The following is a 21,579-nucleotide window of genomic DNA, read 5'->3' on the forward strand; positions in this document are numbered from 1 at the left end:
CCATTGGCCAGTGTTCACTTCAGCCACCTGAGAAATGAAAGGGCTTTCAGCAAAAGCGTATCTGAAAAATTGCCACAAAACACCTTAGGACATCTAGTTCTAATAAATTGAAAGCTAACATTTATTTCCCAGTTTTGCACAAAGACACTTAGCAGTAATCGAAAGCACTCTGTTGCACTCCTCGTTTATTCACACTCAAACACAATTCTGCTCAGCCAACTCAGCCCACAGCTGAGTAGCAGCCAAACAGCCAAACACTTGTTAAGAGACCGAATATATGCTAATTACAGCATGACATCACATTCCATAGGTAGGAACTGTGGCAGTGAAAACCATTTTAAATTGTCAGGTAACAATTAAAAAGTCAAAGCAGTAAAATTTTGCTGTGAAGGTTATCACTTCGTGTGAAGTTCTACAGCCTGTAAAAGACAAAAAAAAAAAGTGACACAGATACAGAAATATCTATATGCAACCAAGGTCTGATCCAAACCAACACCTGGTAACACTGGCTGAAACAGCCCAACTGAGCACAGCAGACCTCAGCTTCCAGAAAACAGTTCAGAACACTGAAAAGAACTGCCGTGACCATCCTGAATTATGCAGGACAAATTACTTCCACCAGTCACTTTCTCATTGCTGCTGTGACTTATAGTAGAGCTACAGCATCCTTTCTAAAGTCCCTTTTCATTTATTTTTCATGCACAATATTCAATATGTGGTGCTTTTTTTTTTCCCCCGACATAAAAGCTCAGCAAAAACAGAACTTAGTATTAAAATCTGAGTGCAGTCTTCCTTCTGATTCATGATAGTAAGAGTAGTGGAGCTTTACTTTTGATTACAAAGAGCAATGTGATTAAGCAGGCAGAGAGCAGGACAGAGATGGAAATCCTAGGCTGAGTATTGATGACAAATTAAGCTCTTTAAGATACTGAGTAAATCACCCAAGTGCTTAGATTCAAATCTTACTGAAATCCTCAACTATTTGTAAAACAGAAGAAAGCAATTATTTACCTTTCCTCAGAATTGCCAATATTCACTTTCAAAAGGAGATACAAAAAAGGATTTATTTGTTACAGAGTAGGGTTATTCATACATAAAATAGCTGAGAAGTACCTCCTATAAATTGAGGCTGGATTTATTAATAATGCAAGTTTAACCCACTTTGATTTTGTTTCACATTTAAGGAGAGATGTGGATAAGGTGCAAACCTTCAATTTTAGTCATAGAAATAAGGAAAATAGCAGCAATGGACAAAGATGTAGAAGATAATGCATGCTTGGGTAGTACAATATCTTTTGTTTAAATTAATTTTCTTAACATACATATATTACAAGAAACCATTAGTCTCAATTTATAATTTTACTGGTATCAATTACTTAAATAAAATCTGCATTCCCTATTACCTGTACATTTTCAGAATGCTTCTCCCCATGAAAGAGGGGAGAAAAAAAGAGAAAATAAAAAAAGCACGGTCTATATAGGTCTGCACAAGAACCATGTGTTATTTTATCTAAGTAGTAAATCCCTCATAAATCTCTAACTCAAGAAGTTTAAAACCATTTCAGTCAAGAGTTAAGGTACTACATTTTTAGTTCCTTCTAAAAAAGTAGTTGTTTTTACACTTCAGTCAGATGCAAAAATCACTTGAATCAAAATCTTTCTCTTGGTTACCTGTAACAACATCAGAGGACGAGACCTCCTCTTTTACCTTGGTAAACAGCATCTTTCAGCCTTTGAAATGATTTGGAAAAGAATTTTTCCTTTCTTCATAATCTGCAAATGCAGAAGCAATTGGATCTGTGTAGAACATGAGAGGCTTTGGTCCTTCATTGTTCACAGTGACAGTAGCTGGGAACTTCCTGAGATCAAGCCCCCTGCCGGAAAAATAAGCCTGGAGCGTTCTGAAAAACTGAGCATATTGCATATGTGAAAATAAGTAGAGCATCACCAACGGAGAGTAATCATTTCTACTGACACAAATGAGATGTAATATTCATTCCTCTGTGGAATGAAATCCTCTATATTTTGATCATAAATTGATACAGTACAGGCAACATAATTCAGCCATGTCCACTCCATCCATGGCTTGTATGTGAAGTCAAAAGACCACAAACTATTTACTGCTCTTTTATGCTCCCACTGAATCACTGTGGATTCAAACTGTATCCCATCATAAAACAAGCACAGCCAAACCCTTGCTGAGAGGAAACAGGACAGTTCTGTTAAACATTTCTCTAGGAGTCAGCAACAGTAGGCAACTGATTTGAACTGTACCCTTATAAACAGTTAAAAGTAGAAACTGATGCTTCTTAAAAGAGTGAGGAAGAACTATGGCAAACAGGTTTTTTTTCCTTCACAAATTCTTTTTAAGATTGTGCCAATGTTCTCATAATGGTATTTTCTTAGCTATAATTCACTTTCAGATCTTTAGTCACTGTTCATGACATGTTGGATGCAAATGGATTTGTACTTCCATTTAATGAAACAACATGAAATCAGAGTACATATCTGAAAGAAACATAGTAATCATTCCTCTTCTGTTTCATGAAACAAGTAGTTGTATAATCAAAATATGTTTCTAAAAACTAAAACTGTTGGAAGGAGATATAAGGAAGCTTTATGCACTACTGCACACTGAGAACATCTCCTCAGTTAAGGGTACACCTTGACTGAAAAATGGTTATTGACTATACAAAGTGCACAGTTGCTAACATTTCATCTAATGGACTCCTATTACCTTTAAATTTAGAAGATAAAAAGTCTCTTGATGGAAAATAAGATTAAAAAAACACATAATACTTTATCTCTCTTTCTTGAAGCATTTCCTTACCAGGTCTCTGTTTCTCGGGTTATCTAGAGGTTTCCATTTTTCTTCTGGTTGGAAAGGAGCACTCTTTGCCAATCCTCTCACAGCCAACACTATGTATAGACCCAGGATCACCACTTTCCACATGTTGGAGATCAGCAGTCTGTAAGAAGGACAAACATACACGCTCCTTAAGTCCGACAGAGCTGTCACTAGTAACATATAAATCAACCATGCTAATCCAAGGAAAATCTGCCTACTGCAGATTACACCCATGTAAAAAAGCTACCATTTTTTTGGTTGTTTTTCTAGTACTAAGGGACTAGGAAGAACAAACTATTCTCAGGAAGTGTTTCCCATACCAAACCTATTTTTAGACACTGAGGGACTAGTAGAACATTTAACAGAAAATACTACATTTGTAAATTTGCATTTGTTATTAGAGCCATTTTCAGTGACTGATTAGCTACAGCATCAGAACTCTGCATGCCCCAAGAAGAATGCAAAAATACGGCTTGAGATCCAGACAGCTCAATTTTCAAAATCGCATTCAATGAAGTTGTACTACATATATTAATAAGTGCAATAACAACACAGCCTGGTATAATATACTAGGGACACAGTTCACAACTTGACCCAAGGGGAGAAAAAAAATTCTCCCTTTCACATTCTTTAAAATGAAGCTTACCAGTGAGTTTGGCTCTGGCTTGCCCCTTCTTGGTTAGTCTGCCCGTAATCTGCGAACAAACTGATCTCTGCACTTATATTTCTAGTGGACTGTAGGTGGGTGTCAATGACGTTAGCAGGAGTTCAAAAATACAGTAATGATTCCATTTCCATCCATGACATAAAGACCCTTGAGAATTTCATGCTTGATACTCTTCAGACATGTTGCTATCGAACAAATTACTCCTAAGCCGTATTGCAGAAAATTGGTGGTAAGAACATAATAAGTTTAAAACAATTCCAGCAGAGATAGCAGAGCTGTATCAAAATATTATTTTTAATTAAAAGTAATTAGCCATGTCTCTAGAAAGGTGACTAATGGTTCTCAAGTAAATGAGATAAGGATCATTTTCTTGATGCTGGAAAAAGAGAGAGAAAAGTAAGGTCTGTTTCAATATCCAAAATTATAACTTTTTAATGGAAGCATTGGTTTCCTACTCTGATTTTATCAGCAGTTAATATCCTCCTCTCAGACTAGAAACTAAGACAAGGAGTACTATGCTGATTTACCCTGGCCTTATTTCATAGAATTCTACATATCCGAGCTGCTCATATTTTTTGTTTATAATTTCACTACACTGTTTCCTCCACTATATAGATGATACTTGATTAGGTATCACATAAAATATACCTCTAAATAGACATGTTAAAACTAAAGATTTTTGACCATTATCTTAATCCACATTACAGATGTTTATTTCTGACTAGAAGCTTTACATTTTTGTTTTAAATTTTGAAAGCAAAACAAAAACCTACCACCACCCTTCCAGAAGACAAAGTTTTGGACATCCAAACATCATTAGCAAAACAGTAAACAAAATGCTAGCAGTATTATTTTCATGTCTGCAGCAGCATATAAAAATTCAAGAGAATTTATCCAGCTTGTGTATTATTCTGCAGACATGGATTAAAAAAAAATTCATGCCCTCAAAAAGACAATCCATCAAAACTCCATCCATTACTTTTTATAACAGCCAACTTCCAGATAGTGGACTCATCAAGAACACAGCAGTAGCAACTGAATAACTTCTAAATAGGCAGGACCCAATGTAAGGGAACTTCCTTTATTGATTTTCTAGGTAGATACTTATTTCAGCCAGACGTAGAAATATGCTCCTCCAGAGAAAATGACAGGAAGTGGAAAAGGCATGGTTTACAGTTTGGGATTAGATTTTATTTCCTTATTTAGCTTTGGGAAGAGGGTAGGGGAAAAAAAAGCCAGAACAGCCCCTTTTTTCCCCCTCAATTCATTTATTCCTTTGATTTCTTTATAAAGAACAAATTGGGGAATACACAGTATATCCAGTTAGTAAAATATACCAAAGTCATCTGTAAATTCGAAAGAAGCTTTATTACTGCAGGAATTCAGGCAGTCTGGGTGACTGATGAAGTATGCAGATATGCAAGAGATTCAATTGGCATATATTTTCTGTGAGTTGTCTTTAAAAGAAACAAAAAAATCCTTACACACTTGTATTGTTGCTTCCTCAGCTAAAAAATCTGAGACACTATTGGAGCTAAAAGTCTGTTTAGACTTATGGCTCATTTTAATGTGCAGGGTTTGGTTTTTTTTAAATTTCAGTTCTTTCCTTCAGAGAAAGTCAAAAATAAGCAGAACACATTCATATTAAAATACCATTAGTATACTTACACTGATTGAACAAAATTGCATCCTCCTTTGAGAACAGTAGCTGAGTTTAACAAATGCTTTCAAAGCCAGATGTCAGTGTGCTGCCTTTTAAATGCACCCCAATTTAAGCATTATGTTTTCTTGACACACATCTTCAGTAAATCAAATCTTTTCAGAGTGTCTATACTAATTATATTACCCTTATGGCACAGTAAATAATATTCATGTATGTTTGAATTAAATTGCCCTGAAGCTGAAAATGCTCATAGCATTGCTGGTTCAGTTCCATGCAATTTACCCTAAAAAGGTAGAAATTTAAAATGCATTAGTTTAGGTGAGAAGAAGTTTTACATATATGATGCTCTATGTAAACTGTATTATTCACCAAACATTTTGAATTTTATTGCATTTCCCATTCATGACAGCAAGCCTAAGATATTCAAGTTAAGATACTGAGACAGGCTTCATCCAGTATGATCTTTATTGTATTCTACTTGACATGTGAAAAAAAGCATCTGTTAAAGCACTGCTCCAACCACAGGGCTTTTGTTTGCTATTTTTATTTTCTGCTTAGAATTCCAAGTATTACAAGTTAGAAGGAAAAGCACCAGACTGCTCCACATGAGTACCTGAGCAAAGACTAAGGCAAACGTTTATCACAACACTCGTTAGCGTGTTTGTACAACAGAAGTACAGGTCACACAACACTCTACAGACTATGACTGGTATGTGGCACTTTTTTGTGAATCGCAACTATTTGTACTAATGCAACCACGTTAGGACACCATATGAAAATATACAAAAGTGTTCATCTAGCAGGGGATGTGCTATATATAATGTACTCTAAGTCATGCACACTTAGGTAAAGAAAAGACAAATAAAAAAATTTGAAGTATACATTGCAGACTGGGAAAACATCAAACAAAATATGAATATCCCAGAGTAGTTCCCAATCAAGTTGCCCTCAACTACAACAAAAAAGTAGCAGTATCTAAAAAGCACAGTTTTTAAAGACTATGAGATTTCAGTTTTCTGCAATTTCAACATTAGCTGAAAATACCTCCTCTCCAAGGTTTTCTGAGCATCTCACAAGACAAGGGCTTTGCCAAAGCTTATGATGCATAGCACGATCCGTAACAACTTGGTTATAAACATTTTAATAAACACAATAATTTACTATAGCATCATTCAAACATTTACAGATAAGACCCTGTCAACATCTCTAGAAACCTGTAATTATTGAGAGTTAGTTCCATGTACAACACAACACCAGGTTTACAGTAGCTATGTAAGAACTGAAAACAGTGGAAGACTTAAAAACATGTACGACAGGTTGCTTCTGATAGATTTTTCCAAAAATTATGTATGTGTTCTTCCAAGTTTTAAGTCCTCTTAAACCCAAACAAACAACTCCCCTCTAATTACCCAAACCAGATATTTTTGCCAACATCCTTCTGTCTTTGTGCCTGGAAAAACAATTTAAAGGTAGATGGGAAATCAAGTTACAAAGTTTTTCTCGAGTTAGCATCATATATAAAGGCCATGAAGGTAGTTCTCCCCTCTCAATAAATTTTAATACTAGAACATTCCTCTAGCTAGGAAATCACCAATGAGTAGGATTACTGAAACATCATCACAAAAGAAAAACTTAGGTGACCAGAATGAGTTTTAGGAGTCCTAAACGAACACACAGAAGGAAGTAGCAGGGAAGACACAAAAATTGCATGTTATCTGGTGTGTCACAGCATCAGCAGCATTGTGGCACCCAGAGTCAAGGTAGTTCTCAATAAAGGAAGGTTAATAACTTTGATTTGTATTGCTTCAAACAACTAGTGTGATCTGCTGACATGTAGTCATTGTGTGTGCATATCTAAATATCCACAGTACAACAATAAACTTTGAGATGGCATCATTTTTCAAGATCCCGCGTTACATGGTACAAACACAGGAAGGTGAAGAAGTCACAATTTGTGGGTGTTTGTTCAAAACATACAAAGAATCCTCTAGAGACATATAAGGAAACAGCAGTGGCTTTTCCTTAGCTCTTCATATCAAAAAATATATGTAAGAAATCTTCTACTGTATTAAAACAACATTTTAAGATCTTGACTATTTCTGGTTTTCTTTAATGAAATTTTTCCCCCAAAAAAGGGAATTTACATATGAATTTTCAGGGACTTACATGTGAATATTTTTCCTAAAAAGTGAAATTTATTATTCAAAACTTCTGGAGTCTTAACACAAACAATTAATCTCACCCCTTTCTAGTTTTCTTCTCACACCAGCATAGATTTTTGATATTCAATGGATTAATACGGTATTTTGCTTAAACTACAATTAGAGGATTTTTTTTATTTTGAAGAAAATAAAGAACAAAATATTTCCAAAAAATTTGACACACAGACTTCAAAGTTGAGACAAATATCTGAGACTACTTTTCCTTATTTTTCTTTTCTACATAACAAAAAGATTTGAGAAATTAAGGTTAGCTAAAGCTTTCTAACCTTGGTTGGTGTGATTCCAAACCAAAAATATATTGTACTTGTCATAAATCTTCACTTCTCTAAGTGTAAAATGGGGTCAAAATAATTAAGTATTTTCCCCAAATCAAGTTTCAGTATGATCCACACAAACATTTTTGGTCAACTTCAAAAATCGAATATAAGGCTACAGAAATCCACAGGCTACAGTTAAGAGTGTATTCATTTACTGGTTTAAGGCACAGTATTTTTTTCTATTTTTTTTATCTCTAGAAAGCTACAAGTTTAAAGTCACAGTGAGGAATTTCACATTTCAGTTTTGGTCTGGCACTCTAATTATATATGTCCTGTCTACTACCTGTAGACTTCTGTAAAAGATTTCAGTTGTCAGGTGCTGCAGTCTCAAATACTGTTCACACTCAAAGTGATGTAGGTGGAAAATACTGAAGCCTGAATTGATGCCAAAATAGTGCACTCAGCCTTTTGTAAAACTAAACACCAACACACTCGCACATTTGATGTTTAATATATATACCCTGAAATTATTTAAGTTGAAGGGAAAAAAGAGTCTTGGCCGGTATTTCAACAAACAGGCAAAGCTTCACTAGAACAACAGTCTACAGGACAGCTGCTGTGTCTTCACCAGGCCAGCCACAGTGCCTGATGTTCTGTGAACACTTTGGTTTGTACTACAGGGGAAGGACACTGCAAACCAAAGATAACTGCATATGGAAGGAGAAACTGGAATGATGTGCCACAAAAGAACATGTTTCTGTGTGTCATTCCTGGTTTTCATAGACGCAAAATTAGCTCTGATACCACACAAATTCCTACAGAATCCAGACCACAACCTGCCAATAACTGTAGAGAGGCCATGCTTACAAGGCTTCTTTATGATAGCATGAGTAGCAAAATCTGTCTGCTTTTAAGAATGCAGAATGAAACCCTAAATCTTAAGCAAAATTAAAGTCAAAACATCCCACCTCAGGTTTTTTATGCTACAAGGCAACAAGCACATATTAGAGGCGGTTACGTGCTTAGACCTGAAAAATGGAGGTGCTGGGCAGATTTGCTTAAGTAAGAGCTATGGAATTTTCTCCTTAAATGCTTAACATTAATTTTTAAAAGCATTAATGTTTATTAATAAGACAAAATGTATAGTTTTTATTTAAGTTTGAGGATAGATAAGCTGATTACAAGCATTGAACACCTTCTTCCAGAAATAACAATATAAATCAGAAAGTATAATCTCTGCAAAAGGCTTTCAAATAAATTTTTTAAGATTTTACGGATTCTAATATTCTAGCCTAAAGTTCTGGTTCTAAAAAAAAAGTCGAAAAACTATTTTATTTTAACATAAAAAAGGAATTAGTTTTGAATTGTCGTTCATTGGCACACATTTCCTAGAGGGTATACAACAGCAGCAAGGAGCTTTGGTGACAAAAGTATGTGTCCCCTAAAGGAACAGTGAGGAAAATTTTATATTTCACAGTACCAAGCTAAGTGCTTATAAAAGCTAGCTTGATTATCTCCCAGAAAAAAAGAGATGCAAAATGTCAAAGTTGTAAATTGAGTGAGAAACATTCACCATTAAATGAAAAACAAGCATTAAAACTTTAGTCTGTTTTACAACAACAATTTTCTAGCAGCTGAGTGACTTAAAACAGCAGTATGCTGTATAGACACTATAACAGCTTCCAAAAACATTTTCATAACTCAGAGTATTGAAGGTCAGCAAATTTTTCTCAGTGCAAATAAAGTCTAAACATACTCATCACTGTATTGAAATAAACTTGATTTGAATGAAAGTTTCTCAAATGTTAACATTTATTGACAGGCACTTAATTGACTTCATTGTGTCCTGTCAAAGCTTAGAAGCAGATGTATCAGATTTCAGAAAAAAGTCAAGTAACAAGGTCATCACCTTGTAACTTGCAAACACATGGATAATTAGCTGTCATATCAAATACCAAAATATGCAATGCTTTGGGGTTTTTTTAAGTGTCAATACATTTGATTTTATTAATCGTTGACTTTAAAGATGGTCCAATTAGGCTAATGAAAAATTCCCTTAGACATACAGGCAGTCTCTATGACTCCTGCACTATATTACTACTGCACTGTTTAAGGTTTTGTTGTTATTCATCTGTTTCTTTTAAAACTCAGCAAATTAATATTCAGTAATGAATTGCTACATGAATTTGCTCACTTTTAACCAAAATCAGGGCAGAACTCTAAATACTGAAAATAATATTAACTTAAATTTCATTTATTGCAAGTTTTTTGGAAATAAAACATGCCAAAAAAAACCCTCCCACCAAAACTCAAAAAAACCCAACCCCCTTTTAACAGGATGCTGAAATGTGACACACTGAAACCAACCTTTAAATCAAAACTAAAAATATCACCTTTGGACAACATTCATTCATTCAGTTTCAAGGTACATTTGGTAATTCCAGTTAAGAGGTGAGTCCTCCCTTACCAGACTCATGGAGACCTCCTAGGAACTGTTTGTTACACGTGCAGGTACTGTGACTGCAGCATGGTAAGACTATGAGGAACCACGTTTGGTGACATCAACCAGAAAAGATTATAGACTTCATGAGTAATTTTAGGGTATGAAGATATCACTAAAAGCTTCTCATGAAATCTACCCCTGCCAAAGAAAGATTCTGCTGTACATATATGCTGTACCGAAGTACTTTAAGTTCTTACCCTGTTTTCTCATTCTGCTTCTGATGGCTTATAAAAAATATTACAATAAAGCCATGTAAATAGTTCTTATTTTGAATGCATCCCGAGGTATAAACCTTTACAAGTTAATTTGTGTCTTGATCTTCTCCCACACAGTCTACATAGTCTAAAATTTGAGGAATAAACTGGAATTTTAATTTAGCTGAAGGTAATAAGAGGTATTATAATGTATTTGCCAAAAGCTGTTTATAAATGCACCCTACTCATAAAAAGGATATTTCAGTAATACTTACACCTCCTCATATATGCAATTAAAAGTATTTATTTTGGATTAGTCTACATTTCTGCTAAAATGGTAATTGTGATCAGTGGCAGAACTACAGATTTGCCTAACAGAAGCTCCTTGTCCAAAAGTAACAATCAATCATTGTATTTTACCTGAAAAATCATTTTACACTGCTATAAAATCTAGTCCCTTCCAGAATGGCAAGCAGGATAATTCATCCTCTTAGAATGGGATAGGTTTTTCTCTGGACTTGTTCTAATCCTATTACCATCCACTGATTATATAGAAGATCTAATTGGGATTAGACTCCTAATCTGCCAAACAGCTGAAGGTGTCCAGTCCATGATCACTGCAAAATCCAGATGCACATCTCTGACAACAATTTTAATCTATCAAATGGCACACAATGAATATGAATCCAAAGCAGGAGTAAGACTTCCCCTCCTTTCCCCACCAAGGGTAAACTATCTCTGAGAAAAGGTAGCATTGAGGGAGATGTGATAAACTCTTGCCCTCTGGGATCTCAGACTCAGGATTATATCTATTCCTACCTCCAACCTGAAAATCAAGCAGGAATATATACAAGATTCTGGAACTTTACTTTATGAAGAGTGCTAATAACCATCAATAGAATTCCCAGCTTAAAAAAAAAAAGTTAAATTTAAAAAATTGGTGTTATTCTATGCTGCTTTAATTCAGTAGGTTTCACATTGTGGTGTATTTTGGAAGCTATCAAAGCTACTACGTGCAGAGACTTTGCTTTCCTCATTCTGATTATTACTTTTCACCAACAGTTCCAGCAAATGGATTAATGCATAAAGAGACCATTAAGATGGCAATGTAAAATCAGAAGTAAAATACAGTAGTAAGTCAAAAGGACCATGAAGGTCAAGGAAAATTATCTTCCACAGAAATCAGGTCCTGCACATTTCACAGACAGCCCTAATACAGTTCTGCCACCATCTTTCATTCACAGCCATTTGCAAGTAGAAAAACTACTCTATTCTTCTATGATTGAACAGCAATTATTAGTTAAACCAAGAGTTGGATTTAACTACAAGTATATTTAGTCACACAAATTCTTATATACATATACTGTAGCATACATCTGATTAGAAAATATCAAGATATTATCAATTCAAATAACTTTTCTGATTTACAACACTATGTATAATCTAACCTTTTTATAAAAAGATCAAGACTAGAATACCAGCACACAGATTACTGATAACAGTGACAGTGGTTTGGCTGACTACAATAGCCTTACTCAGTTGCAGCAGTTTTAATGACTTACTAATAACTTGAACTGCTGATTTGGATATAAGCAAACAAAACACATCCTTACTTCACATTTGTCCTTCATTCTGGAAAGTCCCTGGGTGAGTTGAGTCATTCCAGCCAGCTCAGATGAATGGACCCTAAAAACACGTTAGAACTAACTGAGGCACTTTAGGCAAGATTAATGAGATACAATTAAATTAAAGGGTCAGGCTGGCTGTACTACTGTATCAAGAATATACTTGATTGACTGTGAGCAGTAGACTTCCTCTCTTTATTCCTATAAGATGATTGAGCTGGTCTGGTATTTCCACATGAAGGTAACAGGTATCTCAGACACAGCAGAGACAGCTAACACAGAAGCAAGGAGTAGGCTCATCTCTACACAGAATCAATACATCACTTAAACCTAACGGCTACTGAGATTTCTTCTGTTGGCAAAACACATGCCCAGGGGACAGAATTCCTTACACATAGCTATTTTAGGCTTTATTATAAATGGCAGTCACTGTAGCATCTAGGCACTAAGATAATAGTTTATACAGAGCTAATAATTATGGTCAGTATTTCCCACTATTACTAAGAGTTTGTCCACATGCAGAAGTTAGCACTGTATGGCAGGGCAGGAGTTTACAATATTGTAACTATTCCATATTCATTTCATGTATGGGCATTTATTAGGAGATGGTTGATTCTCTGTTTACAATAGGAAAAAAGCCTACCTTGCCTACTTGGAAACAGTGCAGCACAGCAACTGCACCCTTAACTCACACCACACCTCAAGGTTTGCTAGCTTCTACATATGGACAAAGTCCAAGGATTAATTTCAAAGTGCCAGAGAAAACTGAATGTTTTAAAACAACATCACAGCAAATTGTTTATGAATCTGCTGGTATCCTTCCTGAATAGAAAGCTACATAGAATACTGTTGTTTTCTCACTCTCACAAAAAGTAAAAAGTGTAAGACTTTTAATAATCTCACAAATGTTCAAATCACACTGATTGAACAAATGATTTGATAGAAATAACAGTTCTATATAAGCAGTACATTCTAGTTTGTCTAGACATAACTGTGGCAGCTTTTAAATGTACATAAAATAATTAAAAGTATACTTGGCTGTGTAGTTTTTGTGATAGTCACAGTGTGCTTGAAATGTATTGAGTTTTAACCAGCATACTTTAGACCTGCAAGAGATGCAAGTTCAGAGCATACACACTGTATGGCACAGTGAGTAAAAAAAGTCTGTTTCAACAAAGCAATATAGTGAAATATCAAAGTGTCTACAAGGCAGAGTATTGAGATGTTGCACTGATCTGATTTATGTGCTTACACACAGGTAAATCACTTGATTTTAAGAGTCAGGAAATAAAGACTGTGAAAAGCTTTCTATGCAACATGAACAGAACCACAAACTTTTCATAAAGGATTCACAGTTCTGTTCTCTTTCCCACATAACGTAAACAACTGATGATATTAATTTAGGCATTTCTTTGCTGAAATTTGCCCCATGTCCAGCGTCAAGTTTCTTGAGTGCACTGTCCTTCCTGTGTAGAACGAACATTACACAACACAGCACAGCACATGTAGGAGAAGAGAAAAGGTTACAAAGTGTGGCACTCGGTATAAATGCATTCGTCCAAAGGCCAGCATCGCAACAGACAAAGGGAGTGGAACTTTGGCTGCAATCTTCAAGAGTTTACTGTAAGAGTAGAAAGACAAAAATTACCACTTCTGTAGCCCATCCATACAGAAGGTACACAAATACCATATTTCACTTTCCTTTGCAAAACAATTTATATTTCAAGGTTTTTTTAATTTTTAAAACTGAACAACTAGATCTAATGGGCAATAACAACTGATGCATAACCAAGAGCAATTACTCAAAAAGGGTAGTAAAATGTCATTAAAATATTCCTATGTTAATTTAGAAATAAGTTCTCTAACAAAGGAAGATTTAATAGTTTAGATCACTTGAGGTAACAGGTACTGATGAAGAGGTTAAATGACATTCATTATTATTCACTGTCATTCCTGAGGCATTCACTAATTTCATATCTGGACAAGAAATGCTCTATCTCTCAGCAAAACCAAGTGCTCAAAACTTCTCAATCCAGTAGAAAACACATTACATTTCCACAAGTGTTCCCATATGGGGAGTTACAAAAACATTACTATAATGCTTTAGAATTCACTTTTCTTTGTAACTTTCTGACAATAATTGCTACGTGTATTAGTGTTCTGTAACATTTGAAAGCATTCAATGAATCATGAATTAAAAAGTCACAGTAAGAAGTAGTTATGCAACCAACTGCTTAGGCAGCACATGACTAATTTATTTCTACGTGGCAAATACAAAGGATTTTCTCCACTTAGCTGAACTAGAGGTAATTTGCATATATTTTACCTGGTCTTTTGGATTGACCACGAGTTCCTGAATCTCTACATGGGCTGAACAATTACAGGTCTGTACAGCATAAATTAAGTTTTACCACACAAATGGTAAGTAACAAAGAAGCAGAAAAACAAAAGTAAAGATTAGGCTATAGTACCTTGATTTCACTTCAGAAGTACTTGAATTCATTAGAATTTCTAAAATGCATACGATGATAATAGCTGTAGATCTACATGGATCAGGTTCAAGTCTAACATTGTACCTGCAAAGAAACGGTTTAAAAAGCTTGTTACTTCTAAATTAGGCTACCAAATAATATCTACATTGGGAACAAGCATGTGCTGATAACAAATACACATGGAATCTAGATAGCATCAGAGCCTGATTTTAAATCATTTCTGAATCACTACTTTCTTCAACATATCACTGATTGCCTTAACACCTACTTACACCACAGCACAAACCAGATTCCAGAGAAAAGACAATAACAATTAACAGAAATATTTGAAACTATAAGGTAGCTAATAATGTAAAGAGAAACATTTCCAATTTTTATACTACTCAAAGGTTCATACTCCTTTCTTCCACCTTAGTGACAATTTAAGAATTTACCTAAGATTTTTTAGCCAATAAATTAAAGATGGCAAGTTGAGCAGCACAATCCACGTGAATAAATTGAGGATTGTAACATGCATCTTAAGACTGTTAACAGCTTCAGCAATTGTTGTACTGTTGGCAAGAGGTTGGCTTGCTTCTGGAACACTGTCCATCGAACTCTGGGGTTTGACTGTGTTTATACTGGAGTTCTGTGAAGTTTCTTTTGAGTGGTCTGAATCCTGAAAATAAAAGACAGAAAGTCACAAAAATGTGCACAGGCTTGTAAGAACCCATGCTGGGGAAAGAGGATAGAAAAAAAAATCCTAACAGTATCACACCAGCTCTGATTAGGAAGAAAATTTGCAATTTAAGCCTCAAAAAGCCATCAAAAGTGAAATTTGATAGTTCAATTTTAAAGCATCTAAATTTAACCAGAAATTTCTCATACACTACGAGTTAAGATGTCTGTGGAAGAAAAGAATGGAGCATGGAGATGCCCTGACACCAATGCAGTGATAAGAAATGGAGTTCCTGGAAAGGGGAAGAACAGAATAAAAGGAGTAATAAAGCATGTGGGTGAAAAATCACAGATGATCATTCACAGAAAAGATATAGGAGGTAATGTAACTGGGAGTAAAATATTAGCAGTGGGAATAAATGGCAAAGATGAACTAATGAGCTGGTAGATACTAACTTCCAACGACAGAACCCCCCCCACACACAAATGAAACAAAACAAAATTATATGAAAATGAAAGGAGAGGATTGAAAAAGAAACACACAAAAAATCCACTCAAAGAAACCCAAGGAAAACTTCCAACAACTTTTCCTGGCTTTTTTAACTATGTTTCATCCAGTCATCACAGCACAACCTATTACTACCAATTCATAATGCATAAGTTTGCCAAACAATTTTTCGTGTTAGTTTGGAACAGAAGCAGGAAACAGACTTACCCTGTTGAGCTTGTTTTGTTCTGCTCTTACACTCACATGCAGTTTTATAACCTGCAAGATAAAGGGTTCAGTTTTTAGTAATGTTTCTTCACAAAAAAAGCTGTAGTATAGAAAAAAAAATGAGGACATTATTTTTACTTCTTTTTTTATAGCTAGATGATTTTAGGGCCCCAAGAGAGCTGCAGTGCAAGAATTCCCTCTGTCTTTATCAGCAGCATCCAAAGTGCTCTATTAAGGAGGAATTTCCAAGCACAGAGAGCAAATAGGCTGTTCTGCTTTCTCCCTTTCTAGCGTGCTTGACAGAGTGGGAAACCTGCATATTCCTCACCTCCTGCTAATTTATTTCTACTTTACTTTCTGCAGAAACCTAAACAGATCATATAGGAGAAGTTCCATGTCAGGAATGTACTGCAGAAGGGGGAGTTATGTCAGCATGGGAACAGCCTTCGCAGAACCTTATGTCACACGGAGTTCAAGTTGAGTGAGTGCTGTTCCTCAGGCTGTGCTTTCAGCTGCCACTTGCCTGCTCCAGACCACCAAAGCTGCTTTGCTTTGTGTCCCTACTCCCAGATCCATGCTCCCCTGCTTCCCTAGGAGCCAAGTACAGCAGCTGATTTAACAGCTATATAACTATAGGGTGAATCAGAGGAGTTAGAGGCTCTGATGCAGGGAAGACCATGGGAACTGAATGGCAGGGACTAAATATGGGTCTTTGTGGCACTACCCAAGGGAGCAGATTAGACATACAAGAAGACTATCCTAATTCTGCGATATATCCACCCTCCTTCCTTTTACTCCATAAAGATTTATGAAAAGTATAAAATATTCTACAGATCATTTCAAGTCCTCCCTTTGTTAAAGTTTCTCTTCGAAGGAGTTATTAGTTTTTGTTTACACTCCACTAAATTAAAAAAATATCTATTTCAAGTATGACAATAACATTTATGTATGAAAAATGGTAATTTGGATTTTTGATTTTAACATGGGGTTCATTCAAAGCATACAAAATTTTCAATTCAGTTACAAATTCAGAATGTTTAGCCTTTCGGTACCTTAAACAAGTACTGAAGATAAATAAGGAATACAGCAAATGCACCACAAGTTGTCCAGCTAACCAAAGCAAGAGATAACACCCCACAGAGTCTTCGGGGTGTAATCAACTTATCTTTTTGCAGTACAGTAGGTCTAAAAAAAAAAAACACAAAACTACTGTTATATTTTTGTAATGACATCAGACCTAAAAAGATGAAAGAATAATTCTGGTTTTTCAATGACTGAAAAGAAAAAATGTTCCTGAATATTGATTTAACACTGGAAAAATAAAGTTAGACAAATTTAAACATATCTAACAACCGCTACATAAACTACTTCGCAAGAAAAGCCTTCTCATCAAATGAACTAACAAAACTATATATTATACCTTCCAGAATATATGTCTGCAACTAATGTATTATTTTACTTCACTTGGGGAACATAAAGGATCCATAAAACTACATCTATAATGCTACCTGTGTATCTGCATCAATCACTAAGTTGTTCTGTTCAGCTCAAAAGAACAAGTATCCTATTACTGCAGAGCTGCTTCATGGAAGTGGCTCCTACTACAAATGCTAATGCACTGCAATGTTCAGTGGTAGTACAGCAGTATATCACAGCCAGTCTCCAGGACATTAATTCTGTGAAAAACATTCTTCCCAGACAGGAATTTGTGCTTGCTCACAGTCTGAGACACACAGAAAACCTTAGTTTAAGTTTCTGGGTTCCAGCTGATACAAGTAAGAGACAATCTGAAATGGCAAAGATGAGCTGAGAAGGTGTGACAATGAGGGGAATGTGGTGGGGAGGAAATGCACTAGAACTATGCAAAAGCCCGTATTTTTTGGATATTGTAGTATTAAAATAAATATTGAAAACAGAAGAAGCAGTATTTGGAAAATTCAATTGTAAAAGCCTCTGCAGCAAATACTAAAAATAAACACAAAAATAAGACCAACTGACAAGAAACAAAGAATTCCACAGACAGCTAGTGACACATTTTTTGCTGCTGGCCATATCAGATCATTTCAGAACACTAAGCAAAACTCAGGTGAATGCTATCTACTTCAGAGAGATTTATAGAAAATAATTTTTGAGGTTTTCATCAAGGAATTCAGGAGTAGATCAAAACCATGTTAGGTACTAGAACTGTGTAAGGCACTAGAATGTAAAAATGAACCAGCTCACTTACAAGTAGTCACACAAAATCTTATTTTCCTGCCTCTGTCCAAGGCATTCTCAGGGTCAAGAAATCAAAAGTTTTAATGAAAAGAGTACGAATTGAGGTAAAACCCTTAAAAATTTAATAGGAATAACTTCAAACTCCGAAATTTATTAATATGTCACTTAAAACTAATACTGAAACATTCACTGTAATTTATAAACAAAATGGCAGAGAAAAAATAGCCAAACCCACATCTATTATTTGGTCAAGTAAGACCAGAAGTGCTAGTGATTAAAAGAAGAAAGAGATCATTTAGTGGGTATTTACTTAAAGAGCATCCCAACCAGCCTTCTGGAGACAAATTGGCTCAAATTGAAATGAGGACTGTTATCTGTGTCAGAACACGCAAGCCACGAAAACTATAACCTCAGAGAAGCATGTTATCCAATTTACTAACTTACTTTTTCAAAATCTCTTTATTTTCCTTTCATTTTTAAAACCACTTTCATATTTGAATACTCATCTGTACAACCAAAAGCATTCCGGTGTTCTTAGACATACCTATATAATTAAACAGTCTTGTAGAGTAAAACGAGTGTTCAAGAAGTTTTTGTTTTGGAAACCTGCTTGTATTATTTAATGCAGTTGATCCAATATCACTAATGAGGAATGGATTCTAAGACTATAGTCCCTTTTCTAAATATATACCTTTTTTTCCTTGAGTTGCTGAAAAAGAAATAGTTCATTTGCTTTCTTCTCCTCTACAAGTTATCCTCAAAACCAAACTGAAAACCTTTATAACAGCTGGTGAAGATAACAAGAAAGCCATTTATGTTCTCTTTTGGAGATGTGGAATAAGGAATAGGAGGCAATCATCATACTCCTTTAGTTCTTAATACTTACAAACCCAGATGTCTAAAATCACATATTAACTACATTGCAGAGTTCAATCTGCCCAGACATTCACACAGAAGGAAACAGAGGTGGTTAAAGTCATCTAAAAGAACATAATTATATGACATCACGCTGTTTTACCTGATCAGAGTTAACCATAATGAAGAGAAGAGTCTCAGAGACGTAGAGAAAAATACTGCACTCCAGTAGGCAATGCCTGTCCCAAAAAGAAATAGAATCAGGGACACAAGGGGGAACCATGCATCCTGACTACTCAGTACAGCAGCATCCACCTCTGGCAGTGACAGTGATTCCCATATCTCTCTAAACCAGTTAAACCTGCCAAAAACATGAAAGCAGTATTATTTATCACTTCCAACTGTGTTACAGTAAGATACCTATCAACTACTCCTCCTACTACAGCCTTTCAAACAAAATCACAGTCAGGTGTTCACAACAACTAAAGATAAAATAATATTCCTCCCCAGCAATAGTTTTACTGAAACTTCTGTTTTTGAAACTGTTTTAAATAAATAAATAAATAAATGATGCAGACTCACCCCTGCAGAAACACAACAATGCTTATAAGAGGTTCTACTTTGTAGGGCTTAGCTGTCCTAACTAGTTCAAGGGAAAAGTCTGAACATTGGCCTAGAATCAAGAACAGAGAGTATCTATGGTTACTATTATGTCATGAAGTTTAACAAACATCATTCACAACAAAAACAAATTCAGACAATGGTTTGAAAGTTTACTTGAAGAGATAACCATGTCTTGCAACAGTACTGCAAGTCTGCATACTTCATCACCAAGGCCCTTATTCACTGGATCACTCACATTAGGTAAAAAGTCACAAGAGCTTCTAGAGACATTATGGAGTTTGTTACAAACACCACCTGAATTTTAATAAAAATGCATTTTGTCTGAAGACATGGCTCAAAGTTATTCTGCAAATCTCATCTTCGTGCAAGAAATAAAGTGGTTTCTGCATACTAACAATATATTTTAAGCTTTTTTATGTATTTTTAAGTAGACTTCTGTTAATGCAAAAATACTGTGCAACACAAACAATTCACGAAGAAGGGATTGCAGAATAAAATGATAAGGAAATATTCTGCTACAACACAACCTTGGAGACCTACCAGCAAACAAAACTCAAAACCGAAGAGCATAGATCCAACTATTTGCATAAGTTGAATGACACAGCTTAAAAAATTCACAACTAGCTGGTCTTTCATCGGTAAATTGATTAAGTAATTGCTCTAAAAACACTTGTGACAGAAAAAAAATAAATTTCTAGAAAGCTACCTGTTGATCTCAATGTGCTCAATTGTCCTCCGTAAGTAAGAAGAATATTAGAGACAATATAGACAGGAAAAGCACCAGCATGGAACCTTACTATCTGAAAGACAAGGATATAAGGATAACTATCTACAAAAATATATTGAAAAACATACACATAAATATTATCATGAAGTCAAGATGATAATGCAATTAGAAAATATTTCTTAAAAGATTCAAATGGTTTCTCTTTTTTATGCATAAGTATTTTATAAACTCCATTAGCAATTAATATTACATATGGAAAAATACTAGAATCTCTTATAAACAGCTTAACCAAACATGTTTTGATAAATGACCAAATTATAAACAATTTTTTCCCAGTCAAGACAAATATTAAAAAAATATAGTATCATACATTTCACTAAAATGAATTTCAAAAAATTAAAAGGCCACATTCCAAGCAAAATCTGCATATAGTTAGATATGTTTTTAGGCAAAGAATTTTTAGAAGCAATTACATGTCTGTATTAATTGGCTTCCAGTCTCCTGAGTCATGATTAATATACAAATAGCACATAAATTCTTCTAAAATAACAACAACATTAGAAGTCGTTCATATAAATGCATCTATTCAAAGAGAGAACCTTGGCAGTAATATTCCAGCACTACACTTAGGTGCTTGCAAATTAATTACTTTTTAGACCCAGGAAACTGCAGATGGCTAGTCTATTTTTACTGATACCCATGTTGAAATGTACTCTTCATTGATAATGGAAGAAAATTTGTTGAAAAGGAGCATATGGATCTACTTAGACTTTTTCCCCTAACTTTTCATTGATGCCAAATGTATTTTAAAGTTTTAACACTACTGACTCATCAGACAAGAAAGTTAAAGTGACCTACAGTGTCATCCCTTTACAGATACTGAGCTAACCACAAAGCGAAATGCTCCACATTTACAGCAGCTCTTTAGAGCTGGAGTGCTTCTCTAATCCTCTGAAAACTGAGGCCTGACATTTTTCCAGATGGGGTGCCCTGCCAAGTGACAAGGTTGCAAAATGATCGTTGAGTAGTTAGTGTTCCTCTTGGCATCATGAAGGAATCTGAAGTACCACAGCAGAGAAGGGAAGAAGTAAACATTTCTATAGATGCTACTGACATAAAAAACAATTTAGGCTTTCTTACTTGCCCAAGAACCTGTGGAAGTGACGTCTTCAGAATCACCTTGATAAAAAACAAATATTTTATACAATGGTAAGCATAAGTACAAAATACTTCAATTTTTAAGAAGCCAACTTAAATATTAGAATACAGCAATCGCACAACTAAAATGTACACCACCTTGCTACTGACTTTTT

The 21,579-nt window shown here is 35.1% G+C and overlaps 2 protein-coding genes across 3 annotated transcripts in view; both read right to left on the reverse strand.

Moving 5' to 3' along the window:
* Nucleotides 1-103: 103 nt before the first annotated feature.
* Nucleotides 104-12,003, reverse strand: CUNH2orf66 (chromosome unknown C2orf66 homolog). Its single transcript, XM_027678174.1, has 5 exons — nt 11,968-12,003; nt 3,495-4,972; nt 2,831-2,969; nt 1,709-1,909; nt 104-419 (listed from the first exon to the last, which is right to left on the reverse strand). The coding sequence occupies exons 3-4, from the start codon at nt 2,951-2,953 to the stop codon at nt 1,727-1,729; spliced, it is 306 nt and encodes a 101-aa protein (XP_027533975.1). The 5' UTR covers nt 2,954-2,969; nt 3,495-4,972; nt 11,968-12,003; the 3' UTR covers nt 104-419; nt 1,709-1,726.
* The window catches only part of PGAP1 (post-GPI attachment to proteins 1), a 37,957-nt gene continuing 22,003 nt past the window's right edge, over nt 5,626-21,579 (reverse strand). For both annotated transcript variants that reach the window (XM_027678172.1, XM_027678173.1), the window contains exons 19-27: nt 21,407-21,445; nt 20,246-20,339; nt 19,498-19,588; nt 19,079-19,276; nt 16,896-17,028; nt 15,844-15,894; nt 14,906-15,129; nt 14,451-14,555; nt 5,626-13,600 (exon numbers count right to left, since the gene is read on the reverse strand). In XM_027678172.1, coding sequence (XP_027533973.1) covers nt 13,462-13,600; nt 14,451-14,555; nt 14,906-15,129; nt 15,844-15,894; nt 16,896-17,028; nt 19,079-19,276; nt 19,498-19,588; nt 20,246-20,339; nt 21,407-21,445 — 1,074 coding nt within the window. In that variant the 3' untranslated portion in view covers nt 5,626-13,461. The remainder of the gene's footprint in view (nt 13,601-14,450; nt 14,556-14,905; nt 15,130-15,843; nt 15,895-16,895; nt 17,029-19,078; nt 19,277-19,497; nt 19,589-20,245; nt 20,340-21,406; nt 21,446-21,579) is intronic.

Source organism: Neopelma chrysocephalum, unplaced genomic scaffold, assembly GCF_003984885.1.
Source record: "Neopelma chrysocephalum unplaced genomic scaffold, ASM398488v2 Primary Assembly neopelma1_44, whole genome shotgun sequence".
Taxonomy (NCBI): domain Eukaryota; kingdom Metazoa; phylum Chordata; class Aves; order Passeriformes; family Pipridae; genus Neopelma; species Neopelma chrysocephalum.

Bases quoted from the DNA above. Each gene is read 5' to 3' on its own strand.
- CUNH2orf66 (XM_027678174.1), bottom strand. From the start codon at position 2,953: ATGTGGAAAGTGGTGATCCTGGGTCTATACATAGTGTTGGCTGTGAGA. The intron at 1,910-2,830 runs GTAAGGAAATGC...CAATATGCTCAG, and splicing joins ACCCGAGAAACAGAGACCTG to TTTTTCAGAACGCTCCAGGC.